This window comes from Trachurus japonicus, chromosome 16 (genome assembly GCF_045865225.1).
Source record: "Trachurus japonicus isolate A0001 chromosome 16, Traja_1.0".
NCBI lineage: Eukaryota > Metazoa > Chordata > Actinopteri > Carangiformes > Carangidae > Trachurus > Trachurus japonicus.
The window spans coordinates 22,339,686-22,356,107 of NC_140922.1; the positions used below are offsets into that span (position 1 = coordinate 22,339,686).

General features: G+C 42.2%; 1 protein-coding gene across 5 annotated transcripts in view; it reads right to left on the reverse strand.

Annotated features, from left to right (window-relative positions):
• LOC146972395 (CUB and sushi domain-containing protein 3-like) overlaps window positions 1–12,396 on the reverse strand; it is a 223,172-nt gene extending 210,776 nt beyond the window's left edge. For 4 of the 5 annotated variants that reach the window (XM_085802575.1, XM_085802573.1, XM_085802574.1 and 1 more), the window contains exon 1: window positions 11,856–12,396. In XM_085802575.1, the coding sequence (XP_085658701.1) occupies window positions 11,856–12,036 (181 nt within the window). In that variant the 5' untranslated portion in view covers window positions 12,037–12,396. The remainder of the gene's footprint in view (window positions 1–11,855) is intronic. The other variant, XM_085802576.1, reaches the window with a different exon arrangement.
• Between the last annotated feature and the right edge of the window lie 4,026 nt (window positions 12,397–16,422).

Sequence of the window (16,422 nt, forward strand, 5' to 3'; positions counted from 1 at the left end):
CTTTTTAAGGATGCTGTAATGTTAATTACAGATATTGGCACCCAGAAATGTAATACATGACCTATGTCCAAATATCTATAATATAATATATGGCTCAGGGTACAGCTTGTCAAAGATCAGAGAAAATAATATAATATAATATATATGTGGTATTGCCACATGTCAGCATTAAAGTGATATATCATAATCAGATATACAGCTTCTGGATATATGAAGAAGATATACGTTTCTACTGTAATATATAAAATGCCTTTAAATAAGTAAAATATATACATATATTAAAAAATAAATGTGTGATGATTTTTTCATTTTATCTTTCAAGAATAAATCACATTGTGACAGTCATTTCATGAGAAGATGTATATATTTCATTCCAACTTCATGGGCAAACTGTGAATTTATTAGCATGGGCTTGACAAATATCTAATATCTAATAGTTTTTATGTATACTTTTGCAGATGTTTCATATGTAACTTCAGTGTATGTGCATGTATTACAGTATGTTTGGGTGTGGGCACTTTTCTAGATTTTATGTCTGTTAGACTGAGAGTGTTAAAGCAGCCAAATAAAAAGAGTATGAAAGTGACATGAAGATTTCATCACTGCTTCCTAACCATGACTACAAGTACAGTAACCTAGATTAAGTTGTGATAAGGTTACAATGCAGAGATGTGTAACTCTGGCTAACCATTGTAGACTAACAGAATAGAAAGGCAATGCTCATCAGATAGATGGATAGATGAGTATCAACACACAACAAGGCAAAATGCCCGTAAATCTTCTGCAGACCCACACACTCTTCCACAACAAAAGTACCACTGTTTTTGTTTTTTTCAGGCTCTCTTGTATCACCCAGTTTATACAGTTAGACAGCATGAACAATGCCCACAGAGCTCTATTAGTCCAAGAAATATTTCAGTGTTTGTTGAGCATTAGATGACTAATGTTGCGAACTATTCAGAGTAATGCTGTTTGTATGAACTGCTTAGCAGTGTTTGTGGGGCTGATTGTTCTGATGTCCTGGGGATGACAGAACAGATGCTCATTGCCAAGATATCTATTTCCCTCTTTCTTCCTCGCCCCCCTTTTCTCCTGCTCAGATCTATGTATTCCTTTCATCCTTCATTATCCCTGCAACTCTCGCATCATCTGTGTTTTTTTCCCCTCTTTGTATCTCCCTCAGCTTTTTCCTTTCTCACCCTCTCTGTCTCACTCACCTTCATTCACTGCCTCCTCAGTCAATTGTTCCCAGAATCTTATACTTCATCGCTCTCTCTCTCTCTCCCTCTTCCTCTCTCTCTCTCCCTCCATGCACTGCAACTCTACCTCTCATTTTCTCCAACAACCCCCTCCCACCATCTATTGCCCTCCTAGTTTTTCTTTTTTTCTCTCTATAAGCTATCCATTATGAATTTGAATCCTCCTTTTCAATGCTCTGAATCATACAAGCTTGTAATATGTTAAGCACTGTCGTCTCCATAAAAGCTCTATCTATAAAAAGAACATTGTAAACATTCATCTTGTTACTTCAAAGGAAAACACTTGACATGTGCTTCCTTGTACAGGAGAGGGGACATGCATTCAACCCATTTACCACTTAAACCTACAGCGTGTCTCCTTTGAATCCCACTGTGACCGCTTGTTTGCCAGCTATGACCTCCATCATCACTTCAATTGTAAAACGCATGTAATCGTCATGCTGCAACGCCGACCATAAATTGTGATGAGAAACCAAATTAACAACATGCTGTGATTGCACAGTGGGGGAAACGCAGTTCAGAACTATGAATCAGTATCATAACACACGAGTCTGAAAGAAAGAGGAGCCTCAGCAGGCAGCTAGTCCGACTGACAGATAGCTCAAGAATGGTCCCAGCTGTTCCTCAAATAGTTACAATAACCCCTGGCCTTTTGGATGTACACACATACTGCACATTTTCACTTCACCACGCCATGCCTATCACTTTGTTATTTGCTTGACTTGCTGATCAAAACACAGATAGGAAAATGTCATTTGTCTTCCTCCCTGATGAGCTTTCTGGAGGTGTTACACATGTATATGTGGTGTTGGCCTGCTGCTGCTTCTCACTAATGCAAACTGATCCCTTCCCAGTGAATACAGATATTTTGGGCAGAATGATCCAGTTAATGAGCCACAATGGTGTACACTGCATGGATGGAAAATAAGATTGATTTTGTAAACAAAATTCTGTATGCATCATTGAGGGTATCCTATTATTTTCAAGGCCTAAACAAATTTGTTGCAGGCTGGCGAATTGCTTATTTAGGGTTTACTTTTAGCATGGAAGAAAAGCATTCACAACATTTTAACTTTCCTGTGCATGGACGGACAATATGTTTTCCCCCTGCCACAAATTTAGATTTGTAGCAAGTCCACGAAGAGAGAAGTTTTATGTGAAGCCGGCAGATGGTAGAAGGAGTTTTTTTTTTTTACCATCTTTCTGATTATTATGAGTGACAAACAGACCATTGGGTAATGACTGATAGTGTAATTGTTGATGGGTGTGAGAAATTGCCCATCCTAATTAGGCTTTTTTGAACAGGCCCCCATTAAGCAGACTCGTGTAATAAACATTCACAGTGTGACCTGCTCCTTCATGTAGTTGCTTGAGAACCTGCAGGGCAGAATTAACTGCCAGACAAAGTCTTTTCTTCCCCAAGCAGTGAAACTGAATTCTGATGAAAGACTGCAGCGCTTAGTTTGGCAAATTTATTGTGTTCCATTTGCTATGTTGTCCTTAAAGTGTATTGAATTTATCTGCTGTCTATTGTGCTGCATTTGTCTTTTATCGACTGTCTATTGTCTCTGGTTTATGTGGCGGCTTCACGTCCAAAGTAATTTTTCCAGTGAGACAATAACAGTTGATCTAATCTAACAAAATCCTGTAGCTTAGAAAGCACTGTCTATTATGGTTGGGTTTTTTTTTTTTTTTTCCCTAATGTCATTCAAAGTACAGGCAATTAAACAAATATCATAGTCCCCCCGCCCTTGGCAGCTGTCAGGGCAAACATTATGCATCAGTACAGCAGCACTGCACATTGCATGGTATTTAGGTTGTGAACTAAAGATTTCAGATCATAGATCAAATGCCTGTGAGCAGGGGGCATCTGGAGAGCAACAACATTTATGCATCACAACAAAGAGTGTTAGTCTTCGGTTCCTTGTTAGACGCTTCATTTTGGTGTGTGGACAAACAAAACATCAGCAAGACAAGCTGCAGCTGCAAGGCTTGTTGTGAGGAAATTTGGCTTGGTCTATTGGACACTATAAAGGGTCTGCAGTTTGAGTGGAAACAGCATCATTACATTGCAATCACTACTTTTTCCCCACAAGTGGGAAGAGCTTGGGGTTGAGCCGCCATATGACTAATGGCCAACATGCTCTACCACCTGAGCTCCCAATGCACCTGGATGCATTTGTAAAAATGCTCCAAAGCTGGTGTTATTATTGCCAGCAGAGTGTGAATGAATCATGCACTGAACCAAGACACTAAAGAAATGGGGTGAACTGGTTTCTTCTTTTAAAAAAGTCCTATATGACTACTGTTTTAAAGCTTCAAATATGATTTTTTTTAAAATGATTTCTTTTTTTTACTCACACCTGGAATTTAAATACTGAATACAGCTGGATTTTTTTTTTTTTTATGTTAAAATACAGATTTGAGCTGTGACGCAGAGCCAGATACCTTGCCTGTATATGTGATAGGGAAATAAAAAGCAGAGAATAAACACCTCAATATGAATAAACTCCATGTGTTATCAGTAGTGGCGGTGCAAGGATGTACTGTAAGGGTCAGTGTATCACCTATCAAAAATTTGCAAGTAAATTAAATGCATGGCTTAAATGTAAATACTCTTGCTGCACCAAAATAACACAGCAATTTGAGCCTTGCTTTGAACACTTGCACTACCAGCCGATCTATGCATGAATAGTGTGTTGCTTTCACCCTTCATACATCACAGTATCTTTCTTCAAACAAATCCTGAGCCCTATATCTATAAGCCTACTGAGTTTGCTTTCAAGCCTCTCTTTTTGACTTATTTTTGGTATTATTTTCTCTCTGCTTGATACTCCATTTCCTCACCACTTACTTCAGTGTTCATGTTTACTCAAGGACACTTCTTTGTCTGGGTGGCATTTCATCATTGTTCATGATGATGGCCTATCACAAGCAGAGAGGGAAGCAACAACACCACTCCTAGCAATCAAAGGGAAAGTACAAAAAAACCTGCATTGATTTGCACCTGACCCCAAAGGTGAGTCAGCCAATATAAAGATATCCATCAGCGAGTCTTGGTTACAGTACGCTGTCTGGAGAGATAGAGCCCTTACCAAGCAAAACAAAGGTCAACAAACATCCTGGTGGGCTTCATTTGCAGCAAAGTTCTTGTTTCACTGTTATATCCACAAGCCTTACAAAATACCACAAAGAGAGACAGATGTGTTACACAGAGACACTCCCGAGTATCGATTGTCAAAAGTTCAATTTTCAGGAGACTGTAACTGTGGGAAATGATTGTCATATTAAGAGCAATGTGAATTTAAATTGTAAAAGGAAGAGGGAGAAAGAGAAGGAAATTAAAATTACAGATTATGTTTCCATTGATCTGAGGAAACAAACAAAGGCGAGAAACAAATGACCTGTAGTTTGTGTGTTGTCACACCTTTAGATCATAAATCTTCAGGGTCTGCACCATATCAAATCACAGTTGCTGCAGCACTTCCAAATTATATTTAGCTGTAATTTTGTTTTAAGAAATCCAAGCACTGTTTTCTCTGATCTATGACAAGCTGTACCCTGAGTCACAGACATAAAATATGGAGCGAAGTGAAAATAATTTTTCATCACAGCAAGCAGGGATACAACAATGATGACTGCTAGGCTCCAGACAGCAACCTTAGTAGACAGAAATCTTAAATTGATGTCCCCAAAGAGAAGGATTTTATCTGCATGGCTGTGCGGCACCTTCACAATTCACACTGATAGAATGTGCATAATCGCAGGACCTTACTATGCTTGTCTGCATGGTTGATGAAAGGCAAATGGGCTCCATACAGCAGAAACAGAAAAGAGGCTTTCTAGAGAATGACTATTACCTCATGAGTGTGTCATTGCAATTTGGAAAAGGGCTCTGAAATATTCCATTTGGTGGTTTTAAATTGCCAACCACTGAGGTGAAAAATACTAAAATCAAATACACTGCCACAATGAAACACAGCTGGCACATGCACAAATACACACCCCAAACTGCAGACCATTGCACAAGGAAATAACAGAGGTTGTGTGTCTGTGTGGCCAACTATAATAAATGTTTTTAACGTCTGCATGCTGCTGGTGCTTAAGCTACTTCCCAGAAGATACAGTATTTTATATGGCTAGACACCAATACCTCCTCAAAGTGCTACTGAGCCATATTGCACCTGATGCCAGGGCCACCACTGTGAGAGCTGCTGTACAACACAAACGTGTGAGCCAACAACACATCTAATACGACGCCTGTCTCTCTATCCTCCAATCTTCGAAACAAACAATAACATCAACACTTCACCATCCCTGAAAAAGGAAAAGAAGAAGTGCACAGAACAAGAATCTGTCTCTTTCTATCTGAAAACAAACAGAGGCTGTGACAACACTCGACTGCTTTTCACTTTCCAAGTAAACATCTTCCTCCAGTTTACAGCCTGTTCTCATCCAGAGGACGTGCTTTTAGATGCAAAGCAACTCACTTGAAACTCAATCACAATCTCACACCGCCTCATTGACATTTAGCAGGCTGCAGATCCTGCCTGAATTTGTTTGACCAATTCTATACACACTGCTGCCCTGTGGCCTCCTCAGAAAGGACAAGTAATACTAGCTGCTTTGTTTTTTCTTTCACTTGTGCCCCCTGCAGGCAACGACTATTACAGCTGAATCTCTAAAAAGCTTGTCTTTTCTTTGCATGTGGTGTTTCCCATCTAATGCTAATTGTTCCTGCAATTACTGTGTCACGCACCTCCAAAGTATGTGAAATACAGACAGTACTCAAATTGAAATACAATTCAACCAGTCTATGTGAGGCAACCAAAGGTTTTCTTTAAATCAATAAAGCATTTTTTTCCCTTTTGAAAATAATCTAATCTTAAAGGGATAGTTCAACATTTTGGCAAATTGGCCCATTGCCATAATCGCTATAGTCATAGCAGTAGGTTCATTACCTTTAATTGTAGGTGTAAGCTATTTTCAGTACGGCGGAGCGCAGCAGCTGGCTGCTCAGAGCTACGCTATGGAGGCTAACGGAATTTCTTGGTTTCCCTCATTAAACTCATCAAATTCAACATCCCAAAACTCCACAGCGCTTTTGTAGACAAGTTGTGACCTGCACAACCACCACGCTATGAGATAATGACGGAACGATACGAAACGGAGCCGTTTTCGAGGTAAATTCATACAAAACCGCTGATGCGCGTTGCGTTCAGGGACAGTTTTTCAGCAAGCAGTCTCCGTATTTACCCTGTATTTACCTCGAAAACGGCTCTGTTTCGTATCGTTCCGTCATTATCTCATAGCGTGGTGGTTGTGCAGGTCACAACTTGTCTACAAAAGCGCTGTGGAGTTTTGGGATGTTGAATTTGATGAGTTTAATGAGGGAAACCAAGAAATTCCGTTAGCCTCCATAGCGTAGCTCTGAGCAGCCAGCTGCTGCGCTCCGCCGTACTGAAAATAGCTTACACCTACAATTAAAGGTAATGAACCTACTGCTATGACTATAGCGATTATGGCAATGGGCCAATTTGCCAAAATGTTGAACTATCCCTTTAACCAAAGTGTCAAGTAGTAAAACAGCAGATAGGCCATGTAGCTCACATTTATGTATGCCGATTATTTTCTCAAATAATAATGTGTCAATAAAATGTGAGAGATTTTTTTAAGCCTATTATTTCTCTTCCCACGGCTCGAGATGATGTTTTCAGCGGATATCTTGTTTTATCCAAACAACAGTCCAAAACCCCAAAGATATTGAGTTAATCATCATGTTTAACGTAGACAGGCATTGGACAAATACTTATTTTCAGGTGTAAAAGTGTAAAGTACAAAATATCAGACACTAGTACACACACAAACACGGTGTTGAAAAGACAACAAAATACACTACAGCTGTAACTCATTGCCTGTAGGTGGCATAATAAAGATGCTATTTTCCTTCTGTGTCTTTTTCCAAGTCTTAAACAGAGGCCACTTTGATGATATCGACTGGGCTTAGGTTCAGTTTCTTCGCTATCAGTCGCATTTCCCACTGTGTTGATGCCCTTTTGATCAAAATTACTGGTATCATGCCAAAGGAGACAAAAAGGAATGAATAGGTATTTTAATAAATACAGCGCTGCAGGGCAGCACCGTAGGCCAATGTACACAGCGTGGAACCCTAAAATCAAATGATTAGTCAATCAATGACTTTTTTCAGTACGCACAGCAGAAACCTGAATGTGTTTTTGCGCTTGAAAAAACATTGTAACTCTGCATGAGAGATCACAATTATACTATTTTACTCCTGGTAATCCTAAAAACAGTTAAGGCAAATGTAAAATTAGCAGCAATGTCACATTTATGAGGAGATCAATCATTTCTTTAGCAGCTGATCCATTGAGTTTATATGTTCTACTTCTACCTATGTCTGTCTAGGTTTGTGTTGTCTAGCTGCTGCCTCCTCAGCACTGGAAGCCAAGTAGTATAGTAGAGGGTCTAAACAGGGATATGTTAAGCCATCCACACCTATCATTTTAATTGCCATTGAAATATGCTATGAAATCGCATCAACCTCCTCTAGGCAGACTGCCTCCTCAATTACCTTCATATCACCCCACTTTGTTTCCCCGACCATGCCTCACCCCTGCCTGCTCCCCTGTCACACATCAAAACTCCGGTTGACAGCCACAGACACAAACAAGAAGAGCAGTGGGCATTGCAGAGGAAGACTCAGGGAAAATATGTGGGTTATAAAGTGAAAAACACTGAAAATATTGAATACTGCGGATGCAATTATTGACGAGATCAAAGAGAAAAAAAAGCCCAAATGTGTAGATGTTGATGTGCCTCAGTGAACACATTGGAAATACACATGGGTTTCATGTGCAGCAGTTTCGGTTTATTAGTTACACGACATCTCACTTATAAATAACTGCCTTGCTGCATTTACATTCCTTCTTATAAAGGTGAAAAGATACATTGTGATAGAAAATCTCTCCCTTGTCAGGGTTTTTTAGATTTTAACCTGAGTGGATAAAGCCAAATAAATGCATACATTTTTATCAGCAAATATGCCTCCAGGCAGTTAACAGAGTTTAATCCCCTCTGAAAATGGCACCTGAGGTGCATACAGTCCATCTTGAATCTGTAGCCTTGACTCTGGAAGCTACTTCTCCTCAACCCATTACATTTAATCTCAACAAACTGTGAGCTTTTTTTCTTACTGAAGACAAGATATTGCCAATCTCTCTCCCCCAAGAGTACTGCTTATATTAAAACTGATACCTGAGAAGGATTGACTTAATCAGAACCAGCAAACTATATCCAACCTTTGCAGGCATCTGTCAGCACCATCTAACAGCTCGGTCCAGACCTAATACCATGGGCAAGAGGCCAGTGGGTGAGCTGAGTAGTACTTTAGACAACTAGGACCATCCAGTGAAATTCCAGCACTAAAAGAAGCATCGGGATTCCAGGGAGTAAAACTGCTGGCATACAAAGTTCCTGAATCCTAGAAAATAGGAAATTGTTCCTCCTAGATATCGTTGGACCCAGGTGATTCTTCGGGAGACTGTCCACAGTTTTCTTGCACTTCAACTCGTCTTCACTTGCGGAAATCAAGAACCTGAGGGGCAGTGGGATAATGCCCCACATTCCCTGTAGATAGTGTATAATTACACAGACAAATTGTAATCCTGATTAGCCCTAGCAGCCTTTCCAGCCTGTTTACATAATCACATTGAGAGAAAGTCTTCATCAAGAGCTCAGTGGCCAGATTACTGTCTGTGCATAACCCACCTGATTACCGGCAATTAGTGACCGGCCGATATGGAGTTAAAAAGAAGATAACTTTTTCTTAACAAAATATGGGCACTAGAAGGAAATCTGACATATACAGGCATAATTACAATAAACAGAATTGGTGGAACACAACAGATGGGCAATTTCCAACAATCTGTTCACTATCATTAATCGTTCACTGTCATTTGATGTGCCAATGTCAGTGTGAGATACAGAACAGTGCCCGTGTGTTCTGTTTGTCCTCTCCTGTGGTGTCTCTTTGGATTCCCATGACGATCATATGCCTGCCTACTTCACTTCTGCAGGTCACCGTTAGGACAGTCTCATATCTGAACATCCCAAAACACAAAAACTTAGTGTGTGAGTAGATTCTGATTCTGATAGACAAGGTACTATGACATCCATCAGCTTCCATACTGTTAAAAAGTAGATCCAGGAGGCTGTAGCCATATTTTGCCATATTTCAAATTCCTTTATACGAACATTGGCACTCTCACATGATATGATCAACTACTTATACAATAAGAACGGGGTACACTCAGCTTTGTGACCGATTTGTTATTGTGAACTTGATTGATCGTTCCCCAATCGATGGATGTAGCCTGACTGCCATAAGATAAAAATGCAAATGCAGCTCTTGTATCGAAGATACAGTAAAGTGCTCACTGTCAGTGTGAGGGAATCCACTTTGCATTTGACCCGTGTCTTTTGCTCTGTTTAAGAAAACAGTGGCTGCAATTGAGCTTCCTAAATCTGTGTTTGTGTCATGCAGTTTTATAAGTTCCCCGAGGATTAGGTGACACAGTTGCAGTGGATTTGCCTCAGTTGTTTGGTTGTGGACTGCTGCAATGAGAAAATAGCATTTCTTTATCCGCACGTCACTGTCACATAAATTCACTTAACAGCGCTTCATGATATTATGTGTAGAGTGCCAAGAATCAAACAGGTAACTGAGATAACTTTGTATACAGGGAATCAGCACTCCGATTCACCCACACACAAGGTCCTGACTCAAAAATAATCCAATTTATACCGAATGAAAAAAGCACTCATACCTAAGGAGAGTAGAACAAACTTTGCCAGATAGGGGCTTGTTTTTTTGTTTTTTTTTACAGCATCGTTATCTTAGCAGGAGAAGTGAGTCATAAGCCCAGATATTGCAGATCTCTTTTTACCTCTGCAAACACTGTGTCAACTGTCAGAGCATAGGAACAACAGCTGTTCTGTGGTTCTTCCTCCTCGCCTTGCTCTCTGTCACTATTTCCTTTGCTCTTTTCCAAGTGAAGACCCAGGCCTCCTCCTCCTCCTCCTCCTTTCCTCCTTTCCTCCTTTCCTCCTTTCCTCCTTCCCTCCCTCCCCAATTCCTGGCTGGCTGGCTCCCTAATAAGTAACAGAACTAGGAGGATTGGCAGTGGCCTCGGGGTTTGACATTGCCACAATGTGGGTGGTGATGAAACAGCAACTGTGACCGACTCTGCTCGGCTCGACTTGGCTCATTCTTGGTGGGCGCTGGTACTCTGCATGCTGCACATTTCATCCACCCCCAGTAGACAGACATGAGAATTACTCACATGGTGAACAATCTGCATGTAAATTGATATCTGTGAGTGCTCATACCCAGACACACATATGCAGTGAACAGATGAAAAGCCATACACTCAGACCCAATACTTCTGAATACACGCACACACACCTAAATACAAAGAGAAGAAGAAAAAACATTTTGAGGGTTGATATTGAATTTCCCTTTTTTTTTCTTCCTAAGCTTTTAGCTGGAAATGAGAATTTCCCACAGTGAGTGTGACATGACACACAGTTCCACTCAGTCTTGATGATCAACATGTAACTGAAATTGCAAGGAAGCAAGAAATTGATTTGTATTCGTCCCCTGGAAATGCTGCACAAATGCCAGTGGACAGTGGATGAGCACATGGCTACGTGGTCAAAAGGCAACAATTGCTCTGACTAATGTGAAGCTGTTGGATGTAAATATGAATCGAAACACTGCTGAGTGAAACAGGGTGTGAGGCAGCTCAGTACAAAGTATGGGAATCGTCTTGCTGCATATTCTCTCAAAAGAAAAGCTGTGTCATAAAAGTGGCATCTCACTGGAATTTCCATCGGTCTACATAAATGTAGCTGATGCGTTTAAGGGGGGGGGGGGGAAATGGAAGCAGCGGTTACCTCACCATCTCCAGTGAGTATTCAGAGGCACAGACCCCCGAGAAAGAGCCACTGGAATACTAACAAGCCCACCTTACACCTGCCTGCACTGGCAAGTCCGATAAACACCAGTGGACAAATTGGTTCCACACTACAAACTGCTTCGACCCCCTCCTGAATGGCTTCACTAACATTTCTGGCGAGAAATTGGCCTGACGCAGATCCCGCATAAACACTTGAAAAACTCGACTCAGGAAAGAGAAGAGGCGAACGGCTTTAGACCTAAATAAATGAGAATCTCCAAACATCCTATAGGAAATCTGCAGTGCATGCACTTGCGCCTCAACAATTCACTAGTTCGCCTACTAAGCAAAGCAGCTCACGTAGACTATTAGAAGGAGCGTAGGCTACCGCAAGAATATCTATTGAGCGGCTCAGAGCCTCAATGAGCGCCAAACCGGTGAAATGCGTCCCTTGAAACTCCATCCAGCAAACCTTGCTTTAGCCTGTTTTTCTGTGCGCACGTCTGTAACGTTAAAGCTTTTGATTTGTCGCACGCACGCACGCACACAAACACACGCGCGCACAGGCACAGCAAAGCGCATCAAAAAAAACACGGAGCATTGCTGCAGTGGCTCGTACCTTTCACACAAGTGAACATCAGTGAAAAGATGAGATTCCAAAAAACAATCCCCGTCCTAATCCTCATCGTTTTAGCTTGAACAACAAAGTCCCCTCGGCCACATTTAACGCATCTCCTGTTGAAGACGTCCCGTAGTTCAATAGATCCGTCGTAGTATCCGTCTCTGTAAATCCCCTTCATGTTCACAACTAACACATATAAGCTACAGCCTATGGTTTCTTTTCTGTGGGGTTGAAGTAGATTCCCTTTTGCCTTCTCAGTGGAGAGACAGGCAGAGCCGCCCGCCGAGCGATGTCAGCTGATAGGAGAGAAGTGAGCAAGACTGAATTTTAGGAGAGGACCACAGCAACCTGGAAGAGGGCTCAACCATCTCTGCTGAGAGGGGCATCAAGTGTGAGGATCTCTGGCTGTGCGCTCTCGTGTCTGCTGTTCAACATTTTTTTTCTCTTTGAATCCCTATAAAGCGACCGAGGACGGAGAGAGGAGTCTAGCCTTAACAGTTTGAACGCTGCTTTTATCGATCTGCAATTGAACCACGACAGAGTGAGAGAGAAAAGGTGGTGTTGGTGTTGGTGGTGGTGGGGAGGGGGCGCAGAGAGGGAGAGGTGTCCTGTGTGAGTATGATGTGGCTGATGTGTGGGTAACAAATCATGAAGTAGGAACCGCGAGGTGTGGGTGGCAAGGGAGGAGGAGGCATGTCTTTATGGGAAGAATGTAAATCCTGAGGAAGAAATGAACTCTGTTAATGACTCTGTGTGTGTGTGTGTGTGTGTGTGTGTGTGTGTGTGTGTGTGTGTGTGTGTGTGTGTGTGTGTGTGTGTGTGTGTGTGTGTGTGTGAGAGAGAGAGAGAGAGAGAGAGAGTCACAGAGGGAGAGACAGAAAGACAGAGAGAGGGGTGATGGTGGGGGTGGGATGAGGGGGTTAGGTGAGACTCAGACAGACAGCATCCCGTCCCGAAAGCTGATGAAAGAAATTCGCCCGGTAGGCAATCCCACCATAACTCTGATTTTCATTTTGGAGATCGAGCGCAGCCGTTATTGGGAGTGATGGGCTGGGTAATTTGCAATGCAAAGATGGGATGATGACGGAGCAAAGCGCAGCTCAGCTGCAGTGGGGCTCTTCTGCCATCTAGCTTCGGAAGAGTCACCGACCTCTACTTTGAAACGCACTGGAAAAGGGGATGAGTGAAGTGAGAGGCCGTGATTGCACATAGAAGGAACATCATCCGGTCAACACATTCAAATACATAGCTGCTTCTTCAAGAGCTGTTGATCCTGTTGTGCGTGGCTTTCGTTCCCTGTTTCAACAACAACACGGTCTCTGGATTGTTGTGGCTCTGTACAGCCTGACAGAGTGTCAGCTTTGGAAATATCAGGTGAGGTGCAACACACAGCCTGGTTGTGGCTTCCCCGATTAATAACAAGTTGCAATTAGCTGCATAGGAATCAATATCCTGTGTCTTGATGTTGGTGAGATTTATTATAGTGAAGTCAGCAGGGTAAGGTCACATGGGAAACTAATAAATCTCTTTGGATTTGAGGAGAAAGGCGCTCCTCGGTTAGCTCGCCGTATGGGAGCTGTCCGTGGTGCTGAAAGTATCTGCTGTCAATGCAGCCACTTTAGACAGGAAACTGACTTCTGCTTTCATCATGCCCCCACCAAAAACCGGTACATCAGAGTAATATGTTATTGATTTATGGATACTTGTCTGTCAGAACGTTAATTAATTGATAGAACAAGCAAACACAAGAGAAACAACTTCTCTTCCTGAGATGCCACTTCAAAGTGCAAATCTGCTCTCCACACTATCGTGTTTTTGGTATGTTTCCTGTTTCCATTCCAAGGTTATTTGGCTACACGGGGTAAACCTCCCACCCCTCTCCTGCTTTTCCCTTGGGAGGAGAAATGGGAGAAAACAGCTTGATCCCTCTCTAATCTTGTCTAATTACAAGGCAGCAGAGGGCAATGGGATTGCTGTCCTTTGGCCAAATATTTAGAAAACATAATTTAACTCTGGAGGCTGAATGGTGATAAATGAAGCATTTATGATTATAATGGCATGACATTTATTTAGGATTTTGCTGTGTAAATAGTTGTAGCACTGTGGGCTTTGCACTTGGTAAAATGTGTTTTATACAGTATTTATTGCGTCTTTGAAGTGAATGAATCAATGAAATGTTTTATGGCGTTTTGTGAAAATCTCATTTCACATGTTTCTGTGGAGAGCAAGATCTCGTTGTGGCCATACAAACTGAATCGCTACTAGATGAGCGATAGATTCTTATCCTTGCTCCATTTCTCTGTAGAGTTGTTTATCTCAATGGTTTATGCAGCAGAGGCAAACCTCTGTGTATCCGCTAGTGTGAAGTGGAAGGTCCCTTATTCCCTCTTGGCATCAGAATTCGTCAGGTGTCTACAGGCCCAGTGGAGGCTGCTGGGAATGGATTGAGGCACCAGGCAGCTTGTCTTTACCACTGTAATCGACAGGTGGGCCCAGGAGAGTGGGCTTCAGTTGTATTGATGCCTCTCGCCAGCTCTCGCTTGCTGCTTGATGAGCAATCAGACTGCCTCCTGCCTGATCCTCCTGTTGTTTTTGTGTGCATCTGTGTGCGTGTGTCCATGTCGATGTATGACCTGTTCACACACGCCAGATTAAACATGCTCTTGCACATGCAAACATGAGTGCAAACACAGTTGAGCATTCTGCGTTTACATGGAGGGAGGTTTGCATGCTTTAGCTTATACTGAAAGGGAATTCATGTGTTGAATGTACTGTAGGAAGAAAACAACCAGTCAACTAACCAGCCAGATAATCAGCCTGACTGAACAGTCAGTCAGAGTGCTACAGTGACTGCACAGACTCTGTCTTCCCCTCAGGGACTCGGGCTCTTACTTGTGAATCCAGGAAGCATGTTCTGATTAGCAGAGACCATGTATGAGGACTGACACCTGGGGAGGGTCTCTGTGACACATAAAGCAAAGGTTCCCAGAGGGGGTCTCGTGGGGGGTTAGGGCTGGTGAATGCATAGTAGGTCTACTATACCGTGTGTCTGGTATTCACGAGTGTATGCGCATGTGAATACAAGCGTCAGTGTGATGCACCTTACACATGTAGCCTTGAGGGATGTACACTAAAATATGTGTGTATGCCTGCCTGCACATACACGTGCTGTGGTGCTGTATGCCATGGCATGCATTTGAGATGAAATCTTTACGCCTGGGCTATATTTTGTTTGTGTATATATCTGTTTGTGTGCCGGGGCAAAGTGCAGCTGGTAGGGGGTTGATAGAGTAAGCACTGGGGTCGGATTAGCTGGCTTGACTTCCCCAGAGGAATGTGTCTGGATATGGCCTCTTCCACACACTGCCGCTAATCCACTGCTGGGTTCTGCTGCTCTATTTTCTGGGTCTGCTACCTACAGCACCCAAGGGGCACAGCGAATGTGCGGGCAGGTGAAAAGGGTAGAAGGGGGAAAAGTCTGCACATGTGAGTGAAAAGTGTAGATGGGGAAGGGATGGAATCAGTTTTTGAGTCTAATGGAGCAGATTCACAGCTTGAATGAGATGTTTGAAAAAATAAAAAATAAAAAGTCGATGGAGCTCAAATCAGTTTTCTTTTTGATTTTTGCTATATTTCATGTTCAGATAAATTGTATATTTTTGGATGCAATCGAGCACTAGAAGATGACTGAAACAGGGTGGGTGGGAGACAGAGGTGGGCCCGCTGTATGTAAAATCTAATGTGCAGCACAATCGAACATGGATCTTACAATTATGCAAAAGTGCATCTTTACACCTTATTCTGTAGCATGTTACATGGTGGTGTACTGACAAAAATATGCATTGACAGTTTCACTGACATGCCTGGCACGATCATCGTCAGCGCAATACTAGCACTTTAGCTCATGGCAACACTCTGAGCTATGAGTCATGGCAAATGGTTCAGTCTGAATAAATATGGATTAAGAAGTGACATGACATCAAAACCATTCTTGATCCATTTTTAGTCTATGAAAAGCTTCATAAAATATGAACTACACAATATTGTCTCTTTCCCCTACCTGACCTATTGCTTACACATGAATACGTGCACTCTGATTGTTTCTTGTTGCTCCTTGTTCTGAAATCCCACCACCTTTATCTTATCACTACATGTGATTTTACCACTCTGCTGTATTTTTCTCATTAAGTTCAATATAGGTTTCAGTCAGATCCCTGCTGACTGAGCCTGCCCATGTGCTTTGTTCACATATCTGACATTAAGCATTCTTAAACCTTTTATCTTCACAGGAAAAGTCTGAAACAGTAGAGAGACAGAGAGAAGGACGGGGTGGGGTGGGGTGGGGGTGCAGGGGGGAGGGGAGAACAAGGGGTTGAGTAAAAACAAGGGTTAAAGGTATTGATTGAGAGATGGTGGCAAACACAAAGGTGAGAGATAGAGAACAGATGTGAGCTGAAGAGACTGAGCGAAAGACAGGGAAGGACAAACAAGCGAAAAGGAGGGCAGAGTGAGGATGAATCGAGGTTGCTGGCAATGAAAAAAGGGAGGGGAGACAGACAGAGGA